Source organism: Limanda limanda, chromosome 9, assembly GCF_963576545.1.
Source record: "Limanda limanda chromosome 9, fLimLim1.1, whole genome shotgun sequence".
In the NCBI taxonomy this organism is placed as follows: Eukaryota; Metazoa; Chordata; class Actinopteri; order Pleuronectiformes; family Pleuronectidae; genus Limanda; species Limanda limanda.
The window spans coordinates 5,427,601-5,452,007 of record NC_083644.1 but is presented as its reverse complement, the minus strand read 5'-3'; the positions used below and the strand labels follow the sequence as shown (position 1 = coordinate 5,452,007).

Sequence of the window (24,407 nt, the reverse complement as noted above, 5' to 3'; positions counted from 1 at the left end):
AAATGGAAAAATAAAAAACAGTGTTACCTGCTTCGTCCCTTTTCTTTCCAATGTTTTTCAGTAAGTACAGAAGCATAACTGATCGCTCCCTTGAGTTTCCAGCTCTGACATGTTTCACGTTTCATATTTTTCTGCAGAACGGCTGTTGATTTATATATATATATATATAGATATGTATTTATATATATATATATATATATATATAAAAAACAGAAAGGAAAAATGCAACCTCTTGCAGTTTAACAAACAATTTCATCTGATTGTAATGTGTCTTTGATAAATACTGTACAAAAGGTGATTGCAATAATAAAACATTTGATTGCGACTCCCACTGTCTCGTCTTTTCCAAACTTCTTCCTCCAGCGAACAGGGGGATTTTCTTCCTCTCAATCAAATGCAAGGAACAAAAAAAAAAAAAGAGTCGTGTGTGTCCTTTTCTTTCTTCCCGGAGAAAACTTCTATACAACTTTTTCCCACCCCGAAATTTTTCTGTACAAAAATAGTCCAACGTTAAGTAGTCCACAGTTTTTTCTCTTATAAAAGTTCATTTCTCTCTCTCTCTTTCTCTCTCTCTGACTCTCTCTCTCTCTCTGACTCTCTCTCTCTCTCTCTCTCTCCGGGGCTGGGTCTCTTACATGTGAGTTAAGGGCAGCGTGCCGTTGATCGTCGTCCCGGGCACGGCGCTCTGGTAGTGCCCGGACATGTGTAGCCGGGTCTGGGCCCCCTGCTCGGAGACCTCCGCCCCGGGCAGGTACATGCTGATCATGTCCCTCAGGTCCCCGCTCTGGCAGCCCCCCGGTGCGGCCCGGTGGGACGACGAGGTGACGACGGGCGGGCTGGAGCTGCTGGACTCGGACTTCACCACCGAGGAGGGCCCCATTGAGCCCAGGCTGGTCATGCCCGGCGTGGACTGCTGGGAGTAGGACATGGAGTAGGTGGGCGAGCCGTTCATGTAGCTCTGGGAGCCGGCCATGCTGTTGTACTGCAAGGCGCTCATGTCGTAGCGGTGCATGGACTGCATCTGACCCGCGTTGTGAGCGTTCAGCCCCGGGTGCTGGTAGCTCAGCTGCTCCTGCATCATCCCGTACCCTCCGTTGGTCCATCCGTTCATGTGAGCCGCGTAGCTGTCCATCCTCTGGTTCACCCCTCCGCCCAGACCCGAGCCCACCCCGACCCCGACCCCAGAGCCCATGCCGTTGCCCCCCGGAGCCAGCAGCCCGCCGGGCAGGGTGTACTTGTCCTTCTTCATGAGGGTCTTGGTTTTCCTCCGGGGCCGGTATTTGTAATCCGGATGCTCCTTCATGTGCAGGGCCCGCAGCCGCTTGGCCTCGTCGATGAAGGGTCTCTTCTCGGACTCGGACAGGAGTTTCCACTCGGCTCCCAGCCTCTTGCTTATCTCCGAGTTGTGCATCTTGGGGTTCTCCTGGGCCATCTTCCTCCTCTGGCCCCGGGACCACACCATGAAGGCGTTCATGGGTCTCTTCACCCGCTCCGGGCTGTTCTTCTGGTTGGGTCCAGACCCGGACGTGTTGGTGTTGCCCGGGCCCCCCGTGTTGGTCTGGGGAGCAGGGGGCTTCAGCTCGGTCTCCATCATGTTATACATCATGGAACAGCTTCTCAGGTGGGGACTCTCCCGATGCAGCAGCGGAGGAAAAACAACACAACCCACACAGAGACTCACACTACTCCACGCACCAGAGGCAGGAGGCTGAGGAGGAGGATGAGGAGGAGGAAGAGGAGGATGAGGAGCTGCTGCTGCTGCTCACACAAGTTACCTGTCGGTTTCTCTCTGGAACTTTTTCCTCTGGACAAAAAAAAAACAACCAGCACCGAGCCTCGTCTCCCACACGCTCCCTCTCAGTGGAGTGTCTCTGCCTGTGTGTGTGTCCGTGAGCGTGAGTCTTCTCTCCTGCTATGTCGTGTCCACACAACTTCTCTTCCCGTCGCTTCTCCCAAAAAGCATCAACACACTGCACTTTTCCGCCTGCGTCCTTCTGAGCCTTGACAACTCCAGATAGTTTTTGAACAAGTTAATAGACAACCATTCATGTGACGGGGCCGTCAGCGAATAAATGGCTTCGACCTGGCCAATCAGAGCGGGCCTGCTCCCCTGACACAGCCAATGGGAGATCACAATTAGCATAAAGAGGAGGGGCCTCCCCCAGCCCCGAGAAGCACCCACACACACACACGCAAACACGCACAGGCTGCACATATGAGCCAACACTACATATTTACTATTTCTAGGCTTATGGAGACATTTCTCCGCGGACGTACACATGCTTCCTCTTCATGGACAGTTTATAGCATCGAGCTGAGGAAGAGGAGGAAGAAGATTAATTTTTAAAAAAGAGTTTGAGCTGCTTTGAAAAGTTTGCTGCCAAAACAGAAGTAAAAAGTTTGCAAATAAATGCAGAATATCGACTTTACTTTAATTGTTAATAACCAGGTTGTTTTTTCTGTTTTTAATGTGCAGATTAAATTCTGGAGATAAATCCAGGGCCTTGGATTTTTTAAATAAAAAACAAAAGTTAAATTAATGTTTTAAATGGAAAAATTCGTTATTATTCAAATGAGTATTGACATTAACGGTGTCACGTCCTGACACCGAGTCACACTTCTCTTGTTCAAAATCAAAAAGTCACTAATTCCCCCACTTATGGCGCCAATAACATAACAACACTTAGATAAACTTTGTTAGTTCACTCAAAGCGCTGAATGGCGGTGGCGTGTGTGTGTGTCTGTGTGTGTGTGTGTGTGTGAGAGAGAGAGAGAGAGAGTGGGGTGGGGGGGCACTGCTGGTTTTTCGCGTTGAAAAGAGGAAAGGTAATCCAAGATGTTTCCCCCTTGCTCCCTTTGTTTAGTGAAGTTGAATGCCAACACACAGAAGGCAGACGGGCTCATCTCAGCGCAAATAAGCGGGTTTTGTTTGGGATGTTGTCGCTACATCTGTCCGGACAAAGACACACAACTCCACTCCACTTCCACCGCCACGGCGCTGCTGCTGTGGCTGGTGCTTTGAGGGGTGATGGGGTGGTGAGGAGGAGGAGGAGGAGGAGGAATAAAGGTGAGGAATATTTTAATATCATTCATATCAGCCTGAACAAGCGTGTCAGACAATTAGAGTGAATGAGCAGCGGCCTCCACCTGCTTCACCTGACCACGGATCACACTCACCGTTATTATTGTTATGATTATTATTTTTATTATTATCACTGTTATTATGATATATGTGTAAATCACTGTTGGTTTGAATGTATGAAAGAGCTCAAGGTTTGCTTATTATTGGAGTTTCGAAGTGTTGCTGACACTTGTTTTGCTTTTCTCTCCTGAATCTCCATCTGAGGGCCAGGCGTCCTGCTGCGTGACACCAGCGCCGCCTACTGGACACAGGGAGAACTGCAGCCACACCGAGGCAGAGGGGTTCTCCAAGTCGGTGCTGCCTGATTTTAGAAGTTCAGCTGAAAGATATGAGAACTGCTTAAAAATATACTTCAATTTATATTTATTTTAAAAGGAAATAACAGAAAGAGTGTTTCAGTCACACACACGCACCACAGCTGTTACCTGAGCACCTCCACTAATTAAACATAGATCGAGTACACACACCTGGAATAATTCAATTTAAAATGCGTGTCCCTAGATTAAATCATAATTGAAAGTGAAAGGATCAAGCCTTATTATTTTGTTTTAGTCATTTGATAATAAATGGAGGGAGCGCAGCCCCCGTGCTCTCATTATTCCGGCCCCGGCAACCTTACATAAGATTCATCTTGTGCGTAATAGGCTGCGAGAGGCGACACATGCAGCTCGGTCCATTATAATGCAAGGTTGAAATGGGCCGCTCGGCTGTTATCTGCATCTGAGTGTGTTCCCCGCTACCTCTAATCTGCTTATGATAATAAAGGAACAGCGGGGCCCCTTGCAGCTCCCTGCGAGCAGGCCCCATCCAGCCGGGGAACGGCCCTGCATCCACAATCATCCGGAATTAAAGCCGCTGCTTGACAGAACCCAGGAGGACCCGGCGGGGCGGGACCCTCGGACCACTTGTAAGCCCCCCCCGCGACACCAGGTTGGGATGGAGACAACAAATACACAGAGTGCCGCACGCTGAGATATCAAAATACTGTTGTGTGCTTACACAATTTTAGGTAATGGGATCTCTGCAAAAACAAGCCACAAGAAAGAGAAACAATAATACAAAAAAAATGGAAAAAAAAGTGAGATATTATTCCAACAGCAGCCGCGAATTCTGGTGAGAAGTTTAAGCATTTTAAATTAAATAAAAACTCTGAGCGGTGATTCTGGCGCACGTCGGTTCAGCCAAAGGGAATTTAAATTTACACAACATCTATAAAAGAGACTAATCCCGTCAAAGCGACGCGTGAATGATAATTTGTAAATAGAAGAGAGTTCAGGTGAAATGAAAATAAACTTGTGTGTTCTTGCCACTAGGGGCCGTGCCGGCGGCTGGAGACCAGGGAAACACTTAGTGAGAAGAACTGGGTGCAAATAAAATGTGGACAAATAAACAAGTTTATTTCCCCGCATAAATAGACCAATACAATTATTATAAATTTGAGAAGAAAACATAGAAAGATATTTCACTTATATATATTTTTTAAAAATGTTAAAAAAAAAATAAATCTTTCCATAATGGATGTGGATAAAATTTATTTTTTGTTGAACAAAAATGAGTCAGATGATAGAATGACGCTGTAAAAGTGACAAATATGTCGTCCAGCTAATAGACTCTAATAAATTAAATTATAGACTAATTTATAATAGGTACGGAAGATTAAATCTATAACGTAATACTGGAGTGTAATATAATAAAAGTTTAGTAGTTTGATAAAAGCGAATCAATCAATGCAAACTGTGCGATCTGTTTGATTTCTAATTCAAACGTTACAATTAAACGTTTTTTAAAATACATAGAGTATTAATTAAAGTATATAAATTATATTAAATGACAGTAAATGTCAGATGTGATGATGTTAAAGGCCTGAAGCATAAATATTGTGTGTGTTTGTTGAGGAGAAAAACCAAACCGGGCCGCAGCAGCTCAGTCAAGCTCATGATGCCATGAGGTGTCATTCCACAACACTGCGTGATTTACACACACATATACACACACACGTATACACACACAGCCTACAGAGAGACTCACACTAACCTACACACTGAGACACACACACACACACACACATCTCCACTGCTCTCCAACTTACTGCCAGTTTGGGAGTTGTCTTCCTCTTGTGTTGAAATAAAAACAAGAAGCCGTTTTTTCCTTCATCCTCCACATCTCTCCGGTTCTTCCTCCCCCGGTGAACCGGCCTCAGTCCGCCCGGGGTGGAGCTCCGTGCGCCGGCCGCGAAACATCCAACCCTCCGCGTCCTCTCCTCCTCCGCCAGCTCCGGCGGTAGTCCTCGCCTTTTGGATCCGGCAGCCGGCGCTCTGTGGCGGCCACGCAGCGCCGCGGAGCCCCGCTGTCTGTCTGGAGCTCCGCTGTCTTCTCTCCGCTCGCCCTGCAACAAGAAAAGCCGTTTATGGCGACACACAATGTGAAAAGGGGGCCGATTTAAAAAGAAGAATGCGAGCAAGAACAACAAAAGTCAGTTATAGCAAAGTCTATGCCTCTCCTCTCCTATCTTCCACCCCCTAGCTTAGCCCACATAATGAGCAGGAAAAAGCTTTATATTTTGTTCACTGGGTATTCACAGATAATTTGAAGCCATTGTTTCTGCCACAGATGGTTCTTTTTAATACAATAACGGTGCTCTTTGTGAATAGCGAGCCCACAATAAAAATCTAAAGCGTCCTCCTGAATAACCATTTTGTTCTCTCTTGTATAGGCCGAACAAAAGCGCCAGTGAGGTAATGGCCTGCCTTATTGAAAGCCTCAGAATGGGGATTTGATAAAGATTTTTTCTCCGCTCCTTTTTGCACAAAGTACATGGCAATGTCAAAGAGAAAGTGACACGGTATGAAAAGGGAAAAGGCTTGAAAGCTGCAAGTTCCAACGACTTTTAATTATTTTTTACTAATTACTGTTATTATTATTGTTATTGTTATTCGACCACTATTTGCATTCATAACTTTGTGCACAAGTCAGAGGTGAGGGGGTTGTTGTGGAGGCTGCAGCCGAGCAGGTCAGGTGCAGGCGTGTTATGGGCTTTTTACAATGGAGCTTAAATCCAGAATACATTAGCCTCCAAAGGTCTGCTGTGGATTTGGCACAGTCTCATAATAATTTTTGCATCGGGTGAGTCAAGATGTGCTCGATCAAATTAAGTATTCAGGGCATATCCTTGCAGAAACCTCCTGTTTCTAATTCGACCCTTTTCACTACAATCGCCCAGGAAATATTGCAAAGGCCCCAAAGCGTTGATAAGCTGCTGTGAAATGTCATAAATGCATGGGTGTTAAAAGTGGCAGGAATCAGGTGCTGCTAATGTAGCCCTGCTAAGGTTGAGATGCACGGCTGCAGGTGTGTGTGCAGTCAACATGCACCAGCTCCTCCAGGATGGATCCTGCTCCTGCAGCCACGTACAGCAGCACCTCGGTCCACGGCTTGATGTTATTTGTAATTAACTCATGGCTAATCAATAAAGCGTTTAACAGGAAGCACAATGGACACACAGGGGATGATCCCAAGCCAAACATATTGGATGTCAGTGATCGTTACAAGGCGAGGACACCCTGTCCGTCACGGGGGTGGCGAGTGGGGGGGGGGGTGAGGAGGGTGGGCCGCAGTGGAGGAGGATAGGGGCAATAGATGAGGGGATGAAGGGTGAGGAGGACGAGATAGAGACATGGATACAGGGAAGGGAGAGAGAGAGCGAGAGAGAGAGAGAGTCTAAATTCAACTTGGAATAATTTGAGCAAAACACAGACTCAGTTTCCTTCTGTCACCTGTATCCTCCGGGTTCAGCATCATACAAACACATGTAAACTAAAGTGTTAATTACACGGGATAAGCAGAAGGCCGAGATCAACTTCACACATTTCTTCAAATGTAAAAAACTTGTTAAATCTGCACAAATCCTGAAAAATGTGGAGATAATCTGCCAAAAATTGTCAGAACAACTTTTTAACAATGTGCATCTTTCCCCTTCTCCCTGATGAATGTTTGTTGAAAGTACTGCTTCATGAAAAAGCTTTGATTCAAGAGGAAAAGCTCTTTCACACGGGTCTCGACTAAATGAGTTTCTCTCCATGTCCTTGTGCGATGACAAAATACAACATGAATACTGTATAAATTACAGTTATCAAGCTTCTTGGTGCATGACAGCAGATATCTGAACGGCAAATCAAAACAGCGACACCTACAAAAACAACAGCCGAGAATCCACGAGAGAAATGACCCTGGACACACCGTGCATGATTTACATGAAACCATCCGAAGGCGCAGAGCTGCTAACAGGTGACTTCTCTGTGGTGCAGAGAAACAGCAGAGAACATGGAGGGGAGAGAAGGGAGGAAAGAGAAAGCAGCGGAATATAAGAGCTTTAGGAAGATTTAAAGACTTGGGGACAAACAGAAGCAGAGAAGAGACGAGGGGGACGGGAGGGAGAGAGAGAGAGAGAGAGAGAGAGAGAGAGAGAGAGAGAGAGAGAGAGAGAGAGAGAGAGAGAGGGGATCAGTGCTCTCGGTGTGAATAGGCTTAGCAGTAAAGAAATATGACTGGCTCTTTATCTGATCAATCTGTGCCATGTAGTCTACACCACAGTCACACCACTCATATTAGAGAGCCGGAGCACTTTTAATTATAAACCCATCCACAGAGGCCGCGGAGTGGGATGATAGCATGTTGGAAAAATGTGGGGAGGGAGGGAGGGAGGGAGAGAGAGAGAGAGAGGGAGAGAGAGAAGGGGAGATAGAGAGAGAGAGAGAGAGAGCGGGCGAGAGAGTCCAGTGGCACCATGAGGGCCTTTAGAAAGACCAGCATCATCATCACTGAATGCTAATGCATTTTACATTGAAGCTGTCCATTCACCCACACACACTCACACACACACACACATACGCACACACACACACACACACACACACACACACACACACACACACACACACACACACACACACACTTATACCATACTCATTTGTTAGCGTTTCCATATGCATGAGAGTGGACACATTTGCTGCATCTGTTTTGTGTGTTTTCGCAGTGGGCCTTTCTCCCTTTGTGTGTGTGTGTGTATGTCTCTGTGTGTGTGTGTGAGAGATACAGACACACGGGCATCAGCCAACTGTCAATCACGTCAAACGCACACATTTCACCACATGCACGCACACATGCACTTGCTCGCTCACACATACAGAGACACATACAAACGTTGCTATGAGTAGAAACAGTATCATTGTTTCAGACTCTGATTTAAGATTCGTCCTGAGAGAGTTTTAAGTATTTCTGTGATTCCTCACTCTCGTCCATCTCTCCTGCTCTTACAGGTAGTTCTCTATCTTTACTGCTTTTGATGAAGGTCGCTCCCAGCTGATCTATAGGGAGGACGTCAGCATATTCTCACAATTTAGATCTAGTGAATTCACATTGTGGAGAATCAACGTTTCTTTCTTTTGCCTGTGTTTCTCCTGTTTTCTTTCTTCTACACGTTTTGTATATATTCCAGGGGAAGACGATAAATATCAGTTTGTACAGTAGATGTATTGTAATCCGAAGAAGGGATGGTCCAAATGCAGAGACATAAAAAATATGTATATGCATGTATGTATACTGAACAGACGAGGTGAATATCAGAGGTTTATGAATGTGACACTGCTTCTTAGTGCACTAGTGCAGGATTGAAATGCTAATATAGAACAGTGTAAGACAAACCCAGCCTGTGACTGTCCTCTCAACCAGATGATGTTTTACACCAGTTAACGTTGCTTTTCGAGTTTTGTTGTGGATGAACTTCTCAAAAAGGACCAGAAAATGTTAGGGCAGCCATTAAATTCCATGTGTAACCAGCATTTGTTAGTTTATCGTCTGTGGTGTATGGACGTGGTCAGATTGAAGTGCAGGACCGACGGTGGGAAGAAGTTGAGGATCAGAGCTTCAGAGACACTGACCTGCTGGAGGTGGTCAGGTGGTCGGAATGCAGCTGTTTGTCCAGGAAGCAGAAGGAAGAAAGACACACGCAGACACAGCTGTCAGGTATTTACAGAACAACACTCCTCAATGGCATCTCATTACCCAAGAATGCTACATGAACAGTTTGCACTGAGCAAATACACCGAGATTCCACCGGTCGCCTCCTGTAAGCTGCAGGCCATAAAACCTGACTCCTCCATGTTAGTGGATAGGACATGAAATAAACTGACAAGTCCAAGCAGATGTTTTCTTAAAGTTCGTTCCTGTTATTTTAGGTAGTTATCAAACATGTTTCTTGTTATGTTGTGTATCGGCAGGACTTCGATGGCGTAGCTCTACTTCACCATCACTACTGCAAAGACCTCGGCTCCAAATGAAATCCTGTTTCTGAAGTGCTGCTGTGTGTTCAGCCTCAGCATCGCAACCCTCAACGAAACCATCATCTCAATTGTCCCGAAAGTGGATAATTGTGACAATCTTGTACTAATTTTGGTCAAGAAACAGGCGAATTAAACCCGTGTTGATCACAGCTGCTTCACGTCCAGCTGCAGCTCGACAGCGGTCCCTCAACAGTCCTGCTGCACTTTAATATTTTCATTTTTCATTCGATGCATCTGTTGCATTTTGACAAACAAGGCTTCATCAGAGCAACACGAGGACGGCATCAGCCATCTTTTATAGCGAGTAAGCAATCACGCCCAGGTGTGTGTGGGGGGGTGACGTACAGACACTTATCATGTACCATCATACTGAACTATCAGAAAGACACGCAGCTCTGAGTTCACTTATTCTGTCCAGATAAAAACCAAAACACCAATTACAGCACCGGTGATTTATCACTAATCCAAACATTAAGAGAAATGGTTACATGTAAGATTGGATGTGAAATTGGACAAATGGAGTCACCACTACAGACAGATGATGATGGAAAATGTCATTTCAGCAGATTTAGTGGTTATGGATAGTTTTTTATAACATGTAAACATCTATTAGAGGCTAACGTGCAGCGTTTAACGCCCATTTCATGATATTATCGTTGACTGATGGTTCCTAATGCTAACGTCTACATGACTGACTTTAAAAACCAACATCTTTCCACTGATCACGAATATTTAGCTGACATCACATTAAGATGATGATTTGGACAATATCTGCCTTGTGTGATTGACGGCTAATAACGATCAAAACCAATAACAGCCGTTTACTTAAAATGTTCACAAGCCTCAGCAGATTTGATTGGAGGGTTAATGGGCCCGGACCATTTTAGAGAACTATTAGAGACGAGTTTAATCGAGACATCAGATCCTCAGATCGGTCAGATGAGGAAGCCGGTTTTAAAATAACTTGTTCCCTGAGCTGATTGATGGTTGTTAATGATGAAGTCAGATTAGCAGAGGGACATCAAGGACGACGCTCCTCCTCTGAGTGACTGTTTAATAAAAACATCTGAATCTTCTTACGACTTCCTGATACAAGAGATGAAGAACGAAATGATTTGATGGACTGACACCTCGTTTGAAAGCACACACACACACACGCACACACACACACACACTACTTCAGGGATACACTACACAACACATCCCAAGCTTGTGTAGGTAACGATAAACATTCAAGGGACAGCCACAAGAAAGGTTTAAACTGTATTGTGTCATTTATTTATCCTGGTTTTGAGATATATGACTGTGAAACTTGCATCAATACAAAGGAGGTGAATTATATTAGAAGCAGCAGAGAAAATACCTTTACAAAGTCAAGCTGCACCAAATTTAACACATTCATAAATATCAGATCCTAAATCTCTTTATTCAATCAAGATCCATGAATTATTCTCTGGAAGAATTGTGAAAATGCTGAACAATTAACAGGATCTTCTCCGACACATCCTGCATGCTTCATGTTTTGTGAAAAGGGGTTTATTTGTTTTTGTGTCACCTTGCTTTCAAACAAACACACAAACTAACTAACAATCAAACGACGGGGGTGAAAACACAACCTTGTGGGTGGAGGTAAATGTTCAGCAGCTTTATTTCCAGAAACAATGTCCTTGTTAATCTAAATCAGACGTTTCCTCAGTGAGTGGTTGTTTGGGGAAAACATGGCCGGAGGGAGAATGTCGAGTTCATTTGACCTTTTACACAGCGGGCACTTTGACTCCTTCAACACAGGTGCATGTGTAATGTCACTATTAATTGCTGCATTGTGTCTCAGTGGAACTGAGCCGTCATTAATGTCATTAGCTCCGCCCGTGCTGTTCCTGCTATGACAGGTCGAATTACCTGCTGTGAAAAACGTCTTTGACTCTAATTCATTTTGAAACGCAAACATTTTCTAGAAGCTAAATATTTCCCCTGAATAAATCATGAAGGCGTTTTTGCCCCCAGCTTCCAACAGGAGGCGAGACTGAACTCTCTAATCCACAGAGTCTCACTGTGGCAGTTCTTACAGAAAATGTTTTTTTTTTATAAAAACATATTCTCCAACAACAGACTAACCCCAGTGACACTCTGCTGCTGAACTTTAAACATTAAAGTTTGTGAGAGAAAAGGTTGAATTCCTGCACAAGGTCGACAAAGATTTCAATAAAGGACCTTCAGCAGGCGTCAAATTTACAATAACTGACGACAGCATCTACGTACATGACATGGAAACACATGTCAAGCTCCCAAAATGTTTTCTAAAATACCAAAGTAGGAATTCCATGGATTCAATTGATGTAAATCCAAGTGACAACCCAACTTCACCCTTGCGTTTGTGAGCTTCCGTTTTGAAGCCATGAATTTGACATTTTGTCCGGTGCCATCTTGGTTATTTTAAAACCATATTGGGAGGAGCAGGGGGTGGAGCCTGACTGAGAGCTGGTACTTTGACTATTTTAAGTCCTTAGGAATTTATTATTTAGTGGTTAATTGGTGTTTCCTCAGACTTCTACTGTAACTGACTTCTTTTTGGAACCGGTGGAATTGCCCTCTACTGGTCAATCGGGAGAAGACAGGCTTCAGGCACTTCCACATTGGCTTCACTGTCTAGTACCGGAGTCTACGTCCATTTTTATAGAGTCAATGTCTACAACGTACTGGAATGGAGTCACAAGTTTTAGAGACAGAAATCGCAAAACCCTGAGCGTCTAAGACAAATCTACGGGCAACTAGGCGACATTTTCACCTAGCCTCAAATCAGTGTCAATCCGCCTTTCTCAGTCTTCTTCTACAGCACCTACCCCGTATGTATGTTGTATACACCGGCCTCAACACACACACAAACACACACACTGCAGCTACATTACACATGTCGACATATAAGATGTTTCACACTCACTCCATCGTACACTCATCTCTCTCCTGGCCACCGCTGGATTTGTTTACAGGCCAATTTGAATGAGAATGAATCTCTCTCGGATGTTTCTAGAAAGCGTTCTAATCCGCGCGGGCTGCTGCGAGGCCCCGGCCCTTTGTTTGGGATTACTGCAGCTTAGCGCTAGCTAACAATGAGGAGATGAGCGGCTCACCTCGTCGCCGCTAATGAAGTGTGGAGAGTCATTTAGCCGCTAGCTAGCTGCTACCGAGCCGGGATGATACCTTCACACACGCCTGCACACACACAGATACACACGCACACGTTTGCATTACCACACATGTGAGGACTCTGACTGGTGACACTTATTTTCTGAACTATTTATCCCTCACTGCTACACAATGATCCACTTGAACTCAGAGCCTGACCTCAAATTCCTCTTAAGTAGCGTCAAAGTTAGAAAAAGTGATCGCTGCACTGGTTCCATCCTTAGTCTCCATCATGTACTTGTTTGTAAGACTAACTGAAACTATCAGGGGTGTAAAAATTATAATTCAAACCTGAGATAACGGAATTTGAATGACTACATCATTACTTCAGATGAGACGTTTCATATCTCTTCTATCTCAACCATCTCTCTAATAGATTTACTCAAGTTCGGTTTGTGATGGTTAATGTGCTCAAGTGAAGCTGAAGAGGTTAAAACCTTATTTATCATGGAAATCTAATTGTAATCTTGACCTTAAACCAAAGTGCTAATGTTAACCAGTCTTTGCATTAAGCTCTTGAATAATAAAACGTTTAGAGTTTGATTCACATGCTGTTTTATTTAGTTTTCCTTGTAATCATTTGTGCCATGAACCATGCACCTTTAGCAAAATAAGGCACATTTTGTTTTAATCTTATATATGATATTAAGGGTATTTTGTGCATTTTAATGTCTTTAATAATTGATGGGCACTGTTTGCTTGTTGGAAGTTGTCATGTATGTTCTGTACAATGACCTTGTAAATAGAAGTCTCTATAACCATTGATTTACCTCAGCTCATCATAACAGAGATATGTGTGAGTTCTGTTCTCTAAAAGACACAAATCAACCAAACCAGCTATAACATTTATTCTGCACTAACACAAAGTGTGCAATGCAAATAAATACACACATTCATGTTCATAGTGACACGTGTGCATGAGTGTGGGGGAGAATATAAGCCACGGTCACCAGGGTAGAGAGGCACCGAGGCAACAGGAGAAGCAGGAAGATTTAAGCTTGGCAGAAACACACACAGTAAGCAGAGGTCCACACTGAGAGTATGTTGGCTCGTCTTCTGACAAAGTGACTGAGCCTGGCGTCAGAGGAGAGGAGAGGAAGAGGAGCAGAGAGGAAGAGGAGGAGTTTGATTTTTATCCAGGAGATGATCATGGCAGGATCAGACCTCTGTGATGGACTTGGATGGTGAGCAAGGGAATGGCTTTGCTTTGGTAACATACCAGGACATTCCCCTGGCTTTTTACACACACACACAACCACACACACACACACACACAGCCACACACACACACAACCACACACACACACACACACACACACACACACACACACTCACACAGGTACATGCATGCAAGTCCAAACAAAGGGTTAACAACGGGAGGTTTCAGTTTTAAAGACCATGCTCTGACACCAACTGAGATCAGGATTATTTCATCCAGTGTCGTTTCCTCCTTTATGACATTTTACTTTCAGCTTTGCAAAACTCTGTCAGCTGTAATATTCATATGATTCATCTAAGTAGAAATAGCAATGGTCGTTTTCATAATGGATTATTAATCGAAAGGATTCAAATGCTTTTGTCGGACCCACAGACAGAAACCCAAGTGTTTTAAATTCACTATAATGTTAAGATGACAAAACAAAGCAGATTCTCACACTGGAAAAAACTGAACCGTGAAACTTTTGAAATTTTACTAAACTTGTACCACTAACACATTATCAAAATAGTTTTCTTTTAACTATTTGATGAACAGACTTATCATTGCAGTTTTAATTTGCTGGGAACAAAATATAAGAAAAAAGTCTACAAACTACAATAAAGATAAAAAAAAGACTTTCACCAAACCCACTTTGTCAGCAGTCATCTGTGTGTGTGTGTGTGTGTGTGTGTGTGTGTGTGTGTGTGTGTGTGTGTGTGTGTGTATGTGTCCGTCTATTTACTGTCACAGTGGTGTCATATGTGCTGCAGGTCATCAGCTTGAGAAACTAACACTCCTTACGTACCAGTAAATATTTGAGGTTCGCTCTGTTTCCACCATGTTCTCGTGTCTTTAGCAGGAGGAAACCAAACAAGCTAAACAGGGAAATTCCTCCAGAGACTTTCTTGATTCAAGAAAAACACCCAAAGTTAATAAAGAACATGAAAAACACCACAAACGTTGAGCTGAAATGTACTAGTATCTCTCTATATCTGTGTTTTTCTACATCTATTTATCATGTAATGAAGATCAAAGAGGGAATAACTTTGATTTTGAGATATGATCAAATGATCAACCTTCATTCAGGCCTCAAAGTCTCATATAAAGATGAGGGAACAAGGTTTTCACAAAGCTTCACTATGATTAATACTAAAAATCCAGTGTGTGAAAGAAATGTGAAAACTTTCCTTCAATGACTCAATACACACACATTCCAACACACACAATATTTGCTTTTTTGCAACAGCATGTACTCTTTCTAGCACACACACACACACACACACACACACACACACACACAGACACACACACCCTACAGTGTCTGGTGGGCCTATAGAAGGTCCAACAGTCACAATCGCAGAGTCAACAGAGCTGTAAAGTGAAGCCGTCGTAAATGTTGAGTGTTTATCTTCAGGCTGAGAAATCTGGCACCTCGCTGATAATGTGTGTGTTTCAAACAGTGTGGTCCGAGCGAGTCGTGACTTTACACTCCCGGAACACACACAACGGACACACACACACGTCTCCAGCCTACTTTAACAGCACCTGTTGAATTTCACAACCAGCTCATAAAGGACGCAGAAACACGTTGGGATCCACGAGAAAATAAATCAAAGCTGTTTGCCTATACCTCCGTGTGTGTGTGTGTGTGTGTGTGTGTGTGTGTGTGTGTGTGAGAGAAAGGTAAAGGAAGTGTTGTCAGAGGCTTCATAAGAGCACTCCTTTCAAATATAGTATATTAGAAAATTATATATGCTTTTAAAAAAGCACCGTAAGAAGAAACAGGTAGCCATGATGGACAAGCTAGAATGTGTATTTGAAATTTTTGAAACCTTTAGTATTTGAACATGAAGGTCAGAATATTGTATGTGTTGCCTGAGATTGAAAAGCTGGCGTATGGACGCAGGAAAGATGAGATTAAAGGTAATGTAAAATCATTACAGCTCTAACTATAATAAAAACCCAAATAAAAAGATTTAATTGATCGTGTTTGGTTTGAATCGACACTAAGAGGCTGTTAAATGCTCTTTTAGTTACAGGGGATAGAAAAATCCAGTCTGTAAATATTCTTGTACTTTGAATTTCATCCTAATTAAAAGACGTGTGAGAGTATTTGTGTCCATTCATGTTCTCTATGTTGTGTAAATGAGTGTGAATGTTGTGCATGAAGCATGAGTCACCAGTGGATACAGTATTATAATAAAATATGCTCATACTTCTGTTTGCTTGTATTATTCCATAACTGCATTCCACTGATTATGCATGGGTGTGGAAGCGTGTGTGTGTGTGTGTGTGTGTGTGTGTGTGTGTGTGTGTGTGCACGTGCGTGTGGCTCCAAGCTGTCATGTTTTAGCCTCCTACGGTTAACATCTGCTGCATTTAGCGCTGCCATGTCGCTCTGTGAAACACACACCGCCTAATGGAATCAAATGATCACACGCTGCCACGGTTTATCATGTAACACACACACACACACACACACACACACACACACACACACACACACACACACACACACACACACACACACACACAGAAGCTCATTATACTGTCAGCCAGTGCACCAACCAGTTGCTAGTGTTATTTTTTTTCATAACAACTGAAACCTGTCATGAACACACAGTCGTCCAATATGAATCATTACAGAACTCAAACGCAGCTTCATCTTCAATTTCCCTATGAAATTAATCGTGTTTACATTTTATAATTCTATTAAAAACATGAATGAATGTTGACGCCACTTAAATAGAATTGCAGATATTGTTTTTCTGCAACTATAGAGATTGTTGTCATCCTTTTCTACAAATGAAAAGTGATTTTAACGTGATTCCCCTTTTTTTGGGACGACTTTCTGGAAACTCTAATGATTTCAAAAGCAGCTAAAACTTCCTTCTGCTCCGTCCCTCTCGAACCCACGGGACCAGGAATCCAATCTTCATAACGGCCTCACACCTCCGAGCTGCGATGTGGAAAAACCAGAGGCCTCCACCACATCACCGGCACCAATACCGAATGTTTTCTGGGCTCCCGAACCCAAACAAAGCCGGCATCTGCTGCCAGAGCACTCCGGTAATGGAAAGCTGTGAGAGTGCGTGTCCTTCACTCGCCCATCCAGGCACTAATGTATATGAAAAGCAGTGTGGACGGGGGGGGGGGGGGGGTGTGCTGTTAATGTGTGGACAGGGACAAAAAGCCGGGGTCCAGGGGTATTGTATTGACCCTGTGACACACATCCACACTCTCCTCCCCCCCCCCTCTCGCCTCTATTGATGGCTCCTCGAAATCAATAAAAATGATCTTGGAGTCCATCCACCATTTGGCTGCATCATCTTGGAAGTGCCTTCTTTTGAATATGGCAGCCGTACTGTACAATGGGCAAGCCGAGCGCGGGTAATTTGCCATTGATTTCCGTCCCCCCCGCCCCCCCCCCCTCCTCCTCCCTCTGTCTTCCTGACTCCTTAGCCCCTAGTCACTGCACACACAACACAACACAAAAAACTAACTTCATCACACGCCCTGTTAATGCACATACACAATAAGCCTCTTTTCTCCTGCCCTCTGGTAATTTCACTCTCTCTCTTTATCTTTTTTTCTCTTTCTCTCTCGCTCTCCCACTCCTCCTTTATCTCCGTCCTCCTCCTCTTGCGTCGTGCTCCGGCCTCATTCCTGAAATCTCTTCACAGGTCACCGTTCTTTCACTACAGTAATGGATGACCTGTGCAAATGTCCCATGTGCCCAACCTGCGTTCCTCCCACCCCCCCCTCGTCTCTCTGCGTCTGCTCTCTCTCTCTCTGACCTGAACATCCCACGTATTTACAACCATCTCTCAACTCGTTCATAAGTCATATTTTATTTACCTTAAATCTGTGTTTTTTACTGGAAATCCAATTTTATCAAGATTCAAAATAATATTTTTCTTTTTATCCTCAGATTTCATCTTTTCTAAACTCAATTTCCTCTGAACCAGTGCTTGTTTATCATTATTTGTGTGAACATTATGGGACTGATGATGTAAATGTGATTCTGATGTAAATATCACAGAGTTAGATAACTAACACATTATTTTTTAAAACCATATGGCGATTCATAAAACTCAAAGCTGTCAATGTGGATCAGTCAGAAAAACATGAAGCTACAGTTGCTCTCCTCAATCCTCAATAAAACAATAATTTAGCAAAAGACATTTAAGATATTTACAAACTAATGAGCTCGAGTTGTTGAAGTTTCACTTTGAATAGCAAACGTCTCTGATCTCGTTATTGCATTTACATATTTGTCATCGAGGATGTTTCTGGTGAAGCTGGTGACCTTTCTCCCACAGCGATGACCTTTCTACAAGAGGAAACAAGGATTCTCACCAGACTGATGAGGTTTCTACTCAGAGCCACGACATTCCTTCACATGTTGATAACGTCCATGATGTCATCCCTCTCTCTCTCTCTCTATTTGAATAAAACACTTCTTTACATGTTTGATAATGTCCCGGGTTGGATGAGGTCATTTCTAACTTAAGAAAAATACATTTTAATGTTTTGGGAAAGATGCAGATCTTATTGTAGAGGCTGTTCCAATCTGAACATACATGTACACAAGAAACATTCATGTGTACACATAAACTGTATGCTTGCACATACGTCCCACACACACACACACACACACACACACACACACACACACACACACACACACACACACACACACACACACACACACACACACACACACACACACACACACAGTAAGTCTTGGAGCTCAATGTGTTGTTTGTTAAGTCTGATACTTTCCCTCGGTGGCTCTAAGCCTATTACTGTATTCTTTCTGTGCTGTTCACAACACACAAACACACACACAGACACACAAACACACACACATATAGTGGTGCTATCAGTAAGACCTTATTCAATAAGCCGAGCATATCCTTCAGCCATATCACACATCATACAAACACACACACACACACAGGATATCTGAGTCGTTTTCTTCCTGAGTGCTGTTGTCGTCCCTGTTTGTTGAGAGTATCATTTACAGCCAAGGTGTTTGAAGAAAGACACCTCTCCCGTGGCGTGCTGCGTGTTTGTGTGTGTTTGTGTGTGTGTGTTTCTCTTCAGAGTGAGGCTTTGCTGCTCCTGACACCGTTATCAGCTCCAGTCGAATGTATTTCTTATCGAGGTGGAGGTGTGGAGGGGGGCTGGGGAGTGAGGGGGGGGGAGACGACAGACGACCGACAATACAAGCTTATCAAACGTCCTCAGCCACGATTCGGCCTGTCACTCAACAACCACGTGCACAATCTCCCATGCACGCACGCACACACACACACACACACAAAAAACACACACACAGACAGCAGGTCCTCTTTGATTGATAGATGGCTTTCCCCAACAAATAGAAAGCTCGGATCGACATCATCGTGGCCTCTCTCCACCTTACACACACTCCTGTGGTGGTACAACCTGTGTATGAGTCTGTGTGTGTTGTGTGTGTGTTGTGTGTGTGTGAGAGAGACAGAACATTCCACAGTAACAAAGGTGGGATTAGGGATGCATTAGTTGGCTGTGCAGCGAGAGGCCTGTCAATAACAGCAGCCAGAATAAACCCTGAAACCTCGATAAGAAGACAAAGGCCGAGCCAGATAGCGGCGAGCTGAGGGAGAGGGAGAGAGAGAGAGAGAGAGAGAGAGGGATCAATAGAGGGGGAGAGGAGGGATGGGAGAGCAACGGATGGATGGAGAAGGAGAGAGAGGATCAATATCGAGAGAGGCGGGAGGAGAGAAAGTTTTCACAGCGACAACTGAGAGGGTGAGGATGGGAGGGAAGATGGGTGAGGGAGGATGGAAGGGAGGATGGAAGGGAGGATGGGTGAGGGAGGATGGGTGAGGAAGGATGCTGAGAGTCGGGATGTGGGTGAGAAGAAGAAGGTTTTTGACAGAGATGAGAGCCGTGATGTTTCATTATGTTCAGCTGCAGCCAGAAGTTATTCAGAATATTTGTATTGACAAGAGAAAGACAGAACTTCTCTTAGAAATAAAGTAGCAGTTAAATGAATTAAATGGATTAGAGGCTGATGACGGACCTTTCTCCTTCCACACGTCTCCCGTCTCTTCACTTTCTCAAACATGAAAAGCAAGAAGCTGCCGGGTCGACATCACAAGGCTGCTTCAACGTCTGTGAAGCTTCAATCCCATTGTCAGTAAACACTGGAGCTATGAGTATAGATGTAGGAGAGTAGGTGTAAGACTGGCTCATAGAAAACATCAAGACGAAGGTAGAGAGTTTGTCAAGAAGTCAATTTAAGTTATGATTGATTCAATTTTGTTAAATGTCAGACACACAAAATATTAAACATTAATACAGCAGAGAAAGTTGTGATAGCGGATTAGAGAGACCTCGACCTCGATTGTCAATCATGATTTTTGTTGTGATTTAAATGATGCATGCATATAATATGCACCCGGGCCTGATGCTGACCAGCAGTCACCTTATAATTTCTAAGACAAAATGTCCATTGAGAGAAAAGCAGTACCTCTCGATGCTGCGTGTGGTGAAAAAGCAAATGTAGATATTTCTGTAAAAATCCTCCTCTCTCCATTAACTCAGGAAAACCTTGTTCAAGGAGAAATCGCTGTTGAACAAGTGATGATTTTACTGTTCGCACGTCGGAGTCGGTGAAAACCAAAGTGGTGGGAGTTTGAAACCAGGTCTGTCACTGTTATCTGGGAAATACTCAACAAGCAACTGTCTGTTAATTCAATGTGAAATGTGAAATCCCAAAATATGCAATCAGTAAATTCACAGACCAAAAAAAGGGTATTGATCTCATCAATCATGATCTAAGGATTAAAATGAATAAAAGTATATCCAGAATATATTTCATTTATTCTCCATGAAATGCAGTTTGACATATTCAAGATTCACAGATTCAAATATTTGATGCAACTGACATTTACATTGGTTTTCTTATGTTTGTCTTCTTTCTATTTGTTTTATTTTCCTTTCCTCTGCTGAGTTGAGATGAAGTGATGGATGCAGGTTTTTCAGGAGCAGCACAAATAAAGATGCAGCTTATTTGAAAGCAGCACGAGTTTCCGATGACTTAAATGACGATTTGTGAAATTAAAGACACAAGAATGGAGGAACACGAAACACTCTGCAGTGCAGTTGTCACACAGGATTTGAAATCTGAAGTTTGTCCCTGAAAAGTTGAGGAATTATGCGAACACAAAATACCTCTTATATTATACAAGCTGGAATCACGATCATGAGAATATTCACATTTCATCAAACTATGTCACTTGTGCAGTTTATTAGATTTAAGGTTATATTTCTGAAGGATTCCGATCAATTTATTAAGGACAACCAGCTGTCATGGTAAAAAAAAAGGTTAAAAATACAGGATTCAATTTAATAGAGTTGATGTGCAGCCAAGGCCCGATGATGGAAAAGGAGCTAAATAAACTCGCCTGTATGTTATTCGTCATTCTGCCAAACACAAGCCGTCCTGAACTGCTGGTTGAAGAGACCTGCAGAGACCTGAGCCAATGACAGCCGGGCGGCGGGCGCCGGCGGGCGGGGCTTGTAATTGTTTCACCGTCTCTCATTAATTAATTTCCTGCCATTATTTACACTGGGAACACTACATAGGTCTGGGAGATATAGGTAACGCTATAGAGGGGGAGACATGAATATACAGAGCGAGAGAGAGAAAGAGAAAAGAGGGAGAGAGAGAGAGAGAGAGAGCAGCTAGCTGTCACACAAAGACACAATGAGGCCCGGCAACAAACAGCCACTTAAAAAAAACAGCCTGGCAACAGAGAGCAAATTCAATTAGAGAAGTAATTAGTAGATACAGGGCCAGGCAGCGGGCTGCGGCTCCGCCACAACACAGGAATTAATAGGCGCGGATAGGAGGAGGACGCTGTCATAATTAAGAGGCAATCACCTATGTCAATGAACACCTAAAAAAAACACGGCCCCGGCAACGCAAATCTATTAATTCAGTGATCAAAAAATATTTCAGGAGATGATTAATACAGCAAATTCATTTTAAAAGACTAATTTCTGGAAAGATAGCAAGACAATTGCACATAATGTCTCCGCCTGGCATTTATAGTGCTAATTAAATTTGTTCTTTCTGATAATTTGTGGAAGGATTGCTCTTCCCTCTCTGTGTGTGTGTGTGTGTGTGTGTGTGTGTGTGTGTGTGTGTGTGTGTGTGTGTGTGGAGGCAGTGTTGCAGCAGTAAATACATTTAGAAACACTGCCGAGTCGAGCAGAGCTGTGTCTCTGAAACGCCTCCTCGCAAGAACGCCGCCACGCATGGGCGCAAAAAACAACACAAGCACACACAAAAACAGACACAAAAACTTGCCGCTTCTTTTCGTCTTCAACTCTGCAACATCCCTCCACCCTCGCCTTATTTATCTCCCCCCCTCAACCACCACCACCACCACCTCCTCCACGTCCTCCCCCCCACAACTCCACAGATACAAAAGACCCAGCAATTAAATTAGACGATAAGGACGTGAAATAAATCAGCAGGTTATTGATTGATTTGTCTCTCTGGGGGGGGGGGGGGCGGCTGCATCTTCACACCAACGGCTCCTCTATCGCTAACTAATTACTCTGTTTCTAAAATCCCTCAGATGAGACACCAGGGTTCTGTACAACACACAAAGAGGCATCGCAAAAACAGAAACATCTACACACACACACACACACACACACACACACACACAAACGCACAAAGCCGAAAAGCTAAAGAGGAATCTGAAGGATTAAGAGAATCATCACAGAGTGTAAACAACATGAGAGACGTTTGTGCAGAGTTGCTGTTGTATCTCACACGAGGTAAAGTGACGGGATGAGGCCTGATCATCCCGTCGGTGAAGAAGAGTGAAGAAGAGTGAAGAAGAGTGAAGAAGAGTGAAGAAGAGTGAAGAAGAGTGAAGAAGAGTGAACAAGAGTGAACAAGAGTGAAGAAGAGCTGAAGCTGTCGGGAAAGAACTTCTTCATTTAACGAGAACCACAGAGCAGCAACACACACTGGAGGGTCGGGTCGGTCCCAGATTTGTGTTTAAATGATTTAAACAAAGTGAGAAACGTGTGTAAACTTAAAGCTGCCGACAGACACACAAGTTTAATCTGTATCTTCATCGGTCGTCAGTACAAACAAATATGATGAAAACATTTATTCGTAGACACGTCACGTGACTTGAGAGGGAGAGATGTACTGAAAGCTCGGGAAAAGTTAAATAGCTTTTAATCACCTCTACAGAGGAGGTTATGTTTTCACCCCTGTCTGATTGTGGGTTGATTTGATTTGTTGGAAAGATGCTGTGTGGGTCCATGAAGACGCCGTTAAAGTTTAGTGTGGAACCAGATCAGGGGGCGGATCCAGAACTTTGTCTTTTTACTTTCTTCGACATTGTGAGATGGAGCATTTTTCAACATTTTTTTGGAGAATAATTGATGGATCTTGATGAAAAAACGCACTTTTGAAATTTGTGTTATGCACATTGACTTGACCGTTTGATTTGGTCAAGAATTAACTTTTCCACTCAAAGGATTCAATAGAAAAGGTATTTTTTTTGTCTCTATTGCTTTTAATAATTTTCTTCTTTATTCTTTGAAAATATTTTTTAAAGGGAAAATGCTTGGGCGACCTCTTGATGTCATATTCGCTTTTGAGTTTTTAGCAATTTCCACGAATTTTGACAAATTCCTGCAAAAAGAAAATCTATCTAGCATTCACTCACATATTTGAAATCTCATGAAATATACAAAACAGTGAAAGCTCTAGTGGAATGAAACTGTATGATACCAAAAACAGATTCATGATTAACATTAGTATTAAGTGAATTGAACTTGAGGGTTCTTTGCATTTTGGGCCCTTTTAAAGTAACGTAATAAAGATGTAGACGAATTGCAAATGAAAACTATTTGCTGTTGCCCCCAGAGCCTCAATTTCCACCGCAGAGAGAAATATACCTTCACATTTTATTTTATCTTCTATCCGGAAATGAAAAGCGAGCCCAGCTTGGTGGACGGGTGGCGAAGCGGCCTGTGATGATGAGCTGAATTCTCACATCCACATCTTTTAAATATAGATTTAGTTTCTCGGGGTCGGTTGCAAAATGGAGGCAGATCTCCATACGTGAAAATTTACATATTCATCTGTGACAGTTGGGGGGGTTATTTGGAGCCCCATTTTGGAGTGATGTGAGAAAAAAAAAATATCCACTTAGCCATATCATCTCCGACGATCGGGTCTCATAAGCCCGGCATTGGGCTGAGAGGGGAGGATAACGCTAATATGGCCTCAGATTTCTATGCAGGACTAGTTAATGCTATTTACTGAGGAAGGTAGATGATCGACTGGAGAGCAGAGAGGAGCAGAGAGGAGCAGAGAGGAGAAGGGAGCAAGGGAGACGGACATTAAGTGGCCTTCGGAGTCTGCGGCCGCTGCTTTAAGAGCCAATTACCAGGCTAATGGAGTTAATGCCAGAGATGAGATGGGCTCGGGAGATGAGAGAGAGAGCAGAGAGGA

At 43.4% G+C, this 24,407-nt stretch overlaps 1 protein-coding gene across 1 annotated transcript; it reads right to left on the bottom strand.

The window, feature by feature from the left end:
• Positions 1-631: 631 nt before the first annotated feature.
• On the bottom strand, positions 632-1,606 carry sox2 (SRY-box transcription factor 2). The gene has a single exon (XM_061078296.1). It carries the CDS (start codon positions 1,604-1,606, stop codon positions 632-634), a length of 975 nt encoding a protein of 324 aa, XP_060934279.1.
• Positions 1,607-24,407: the final 22,801 nt, after the last annotated feature.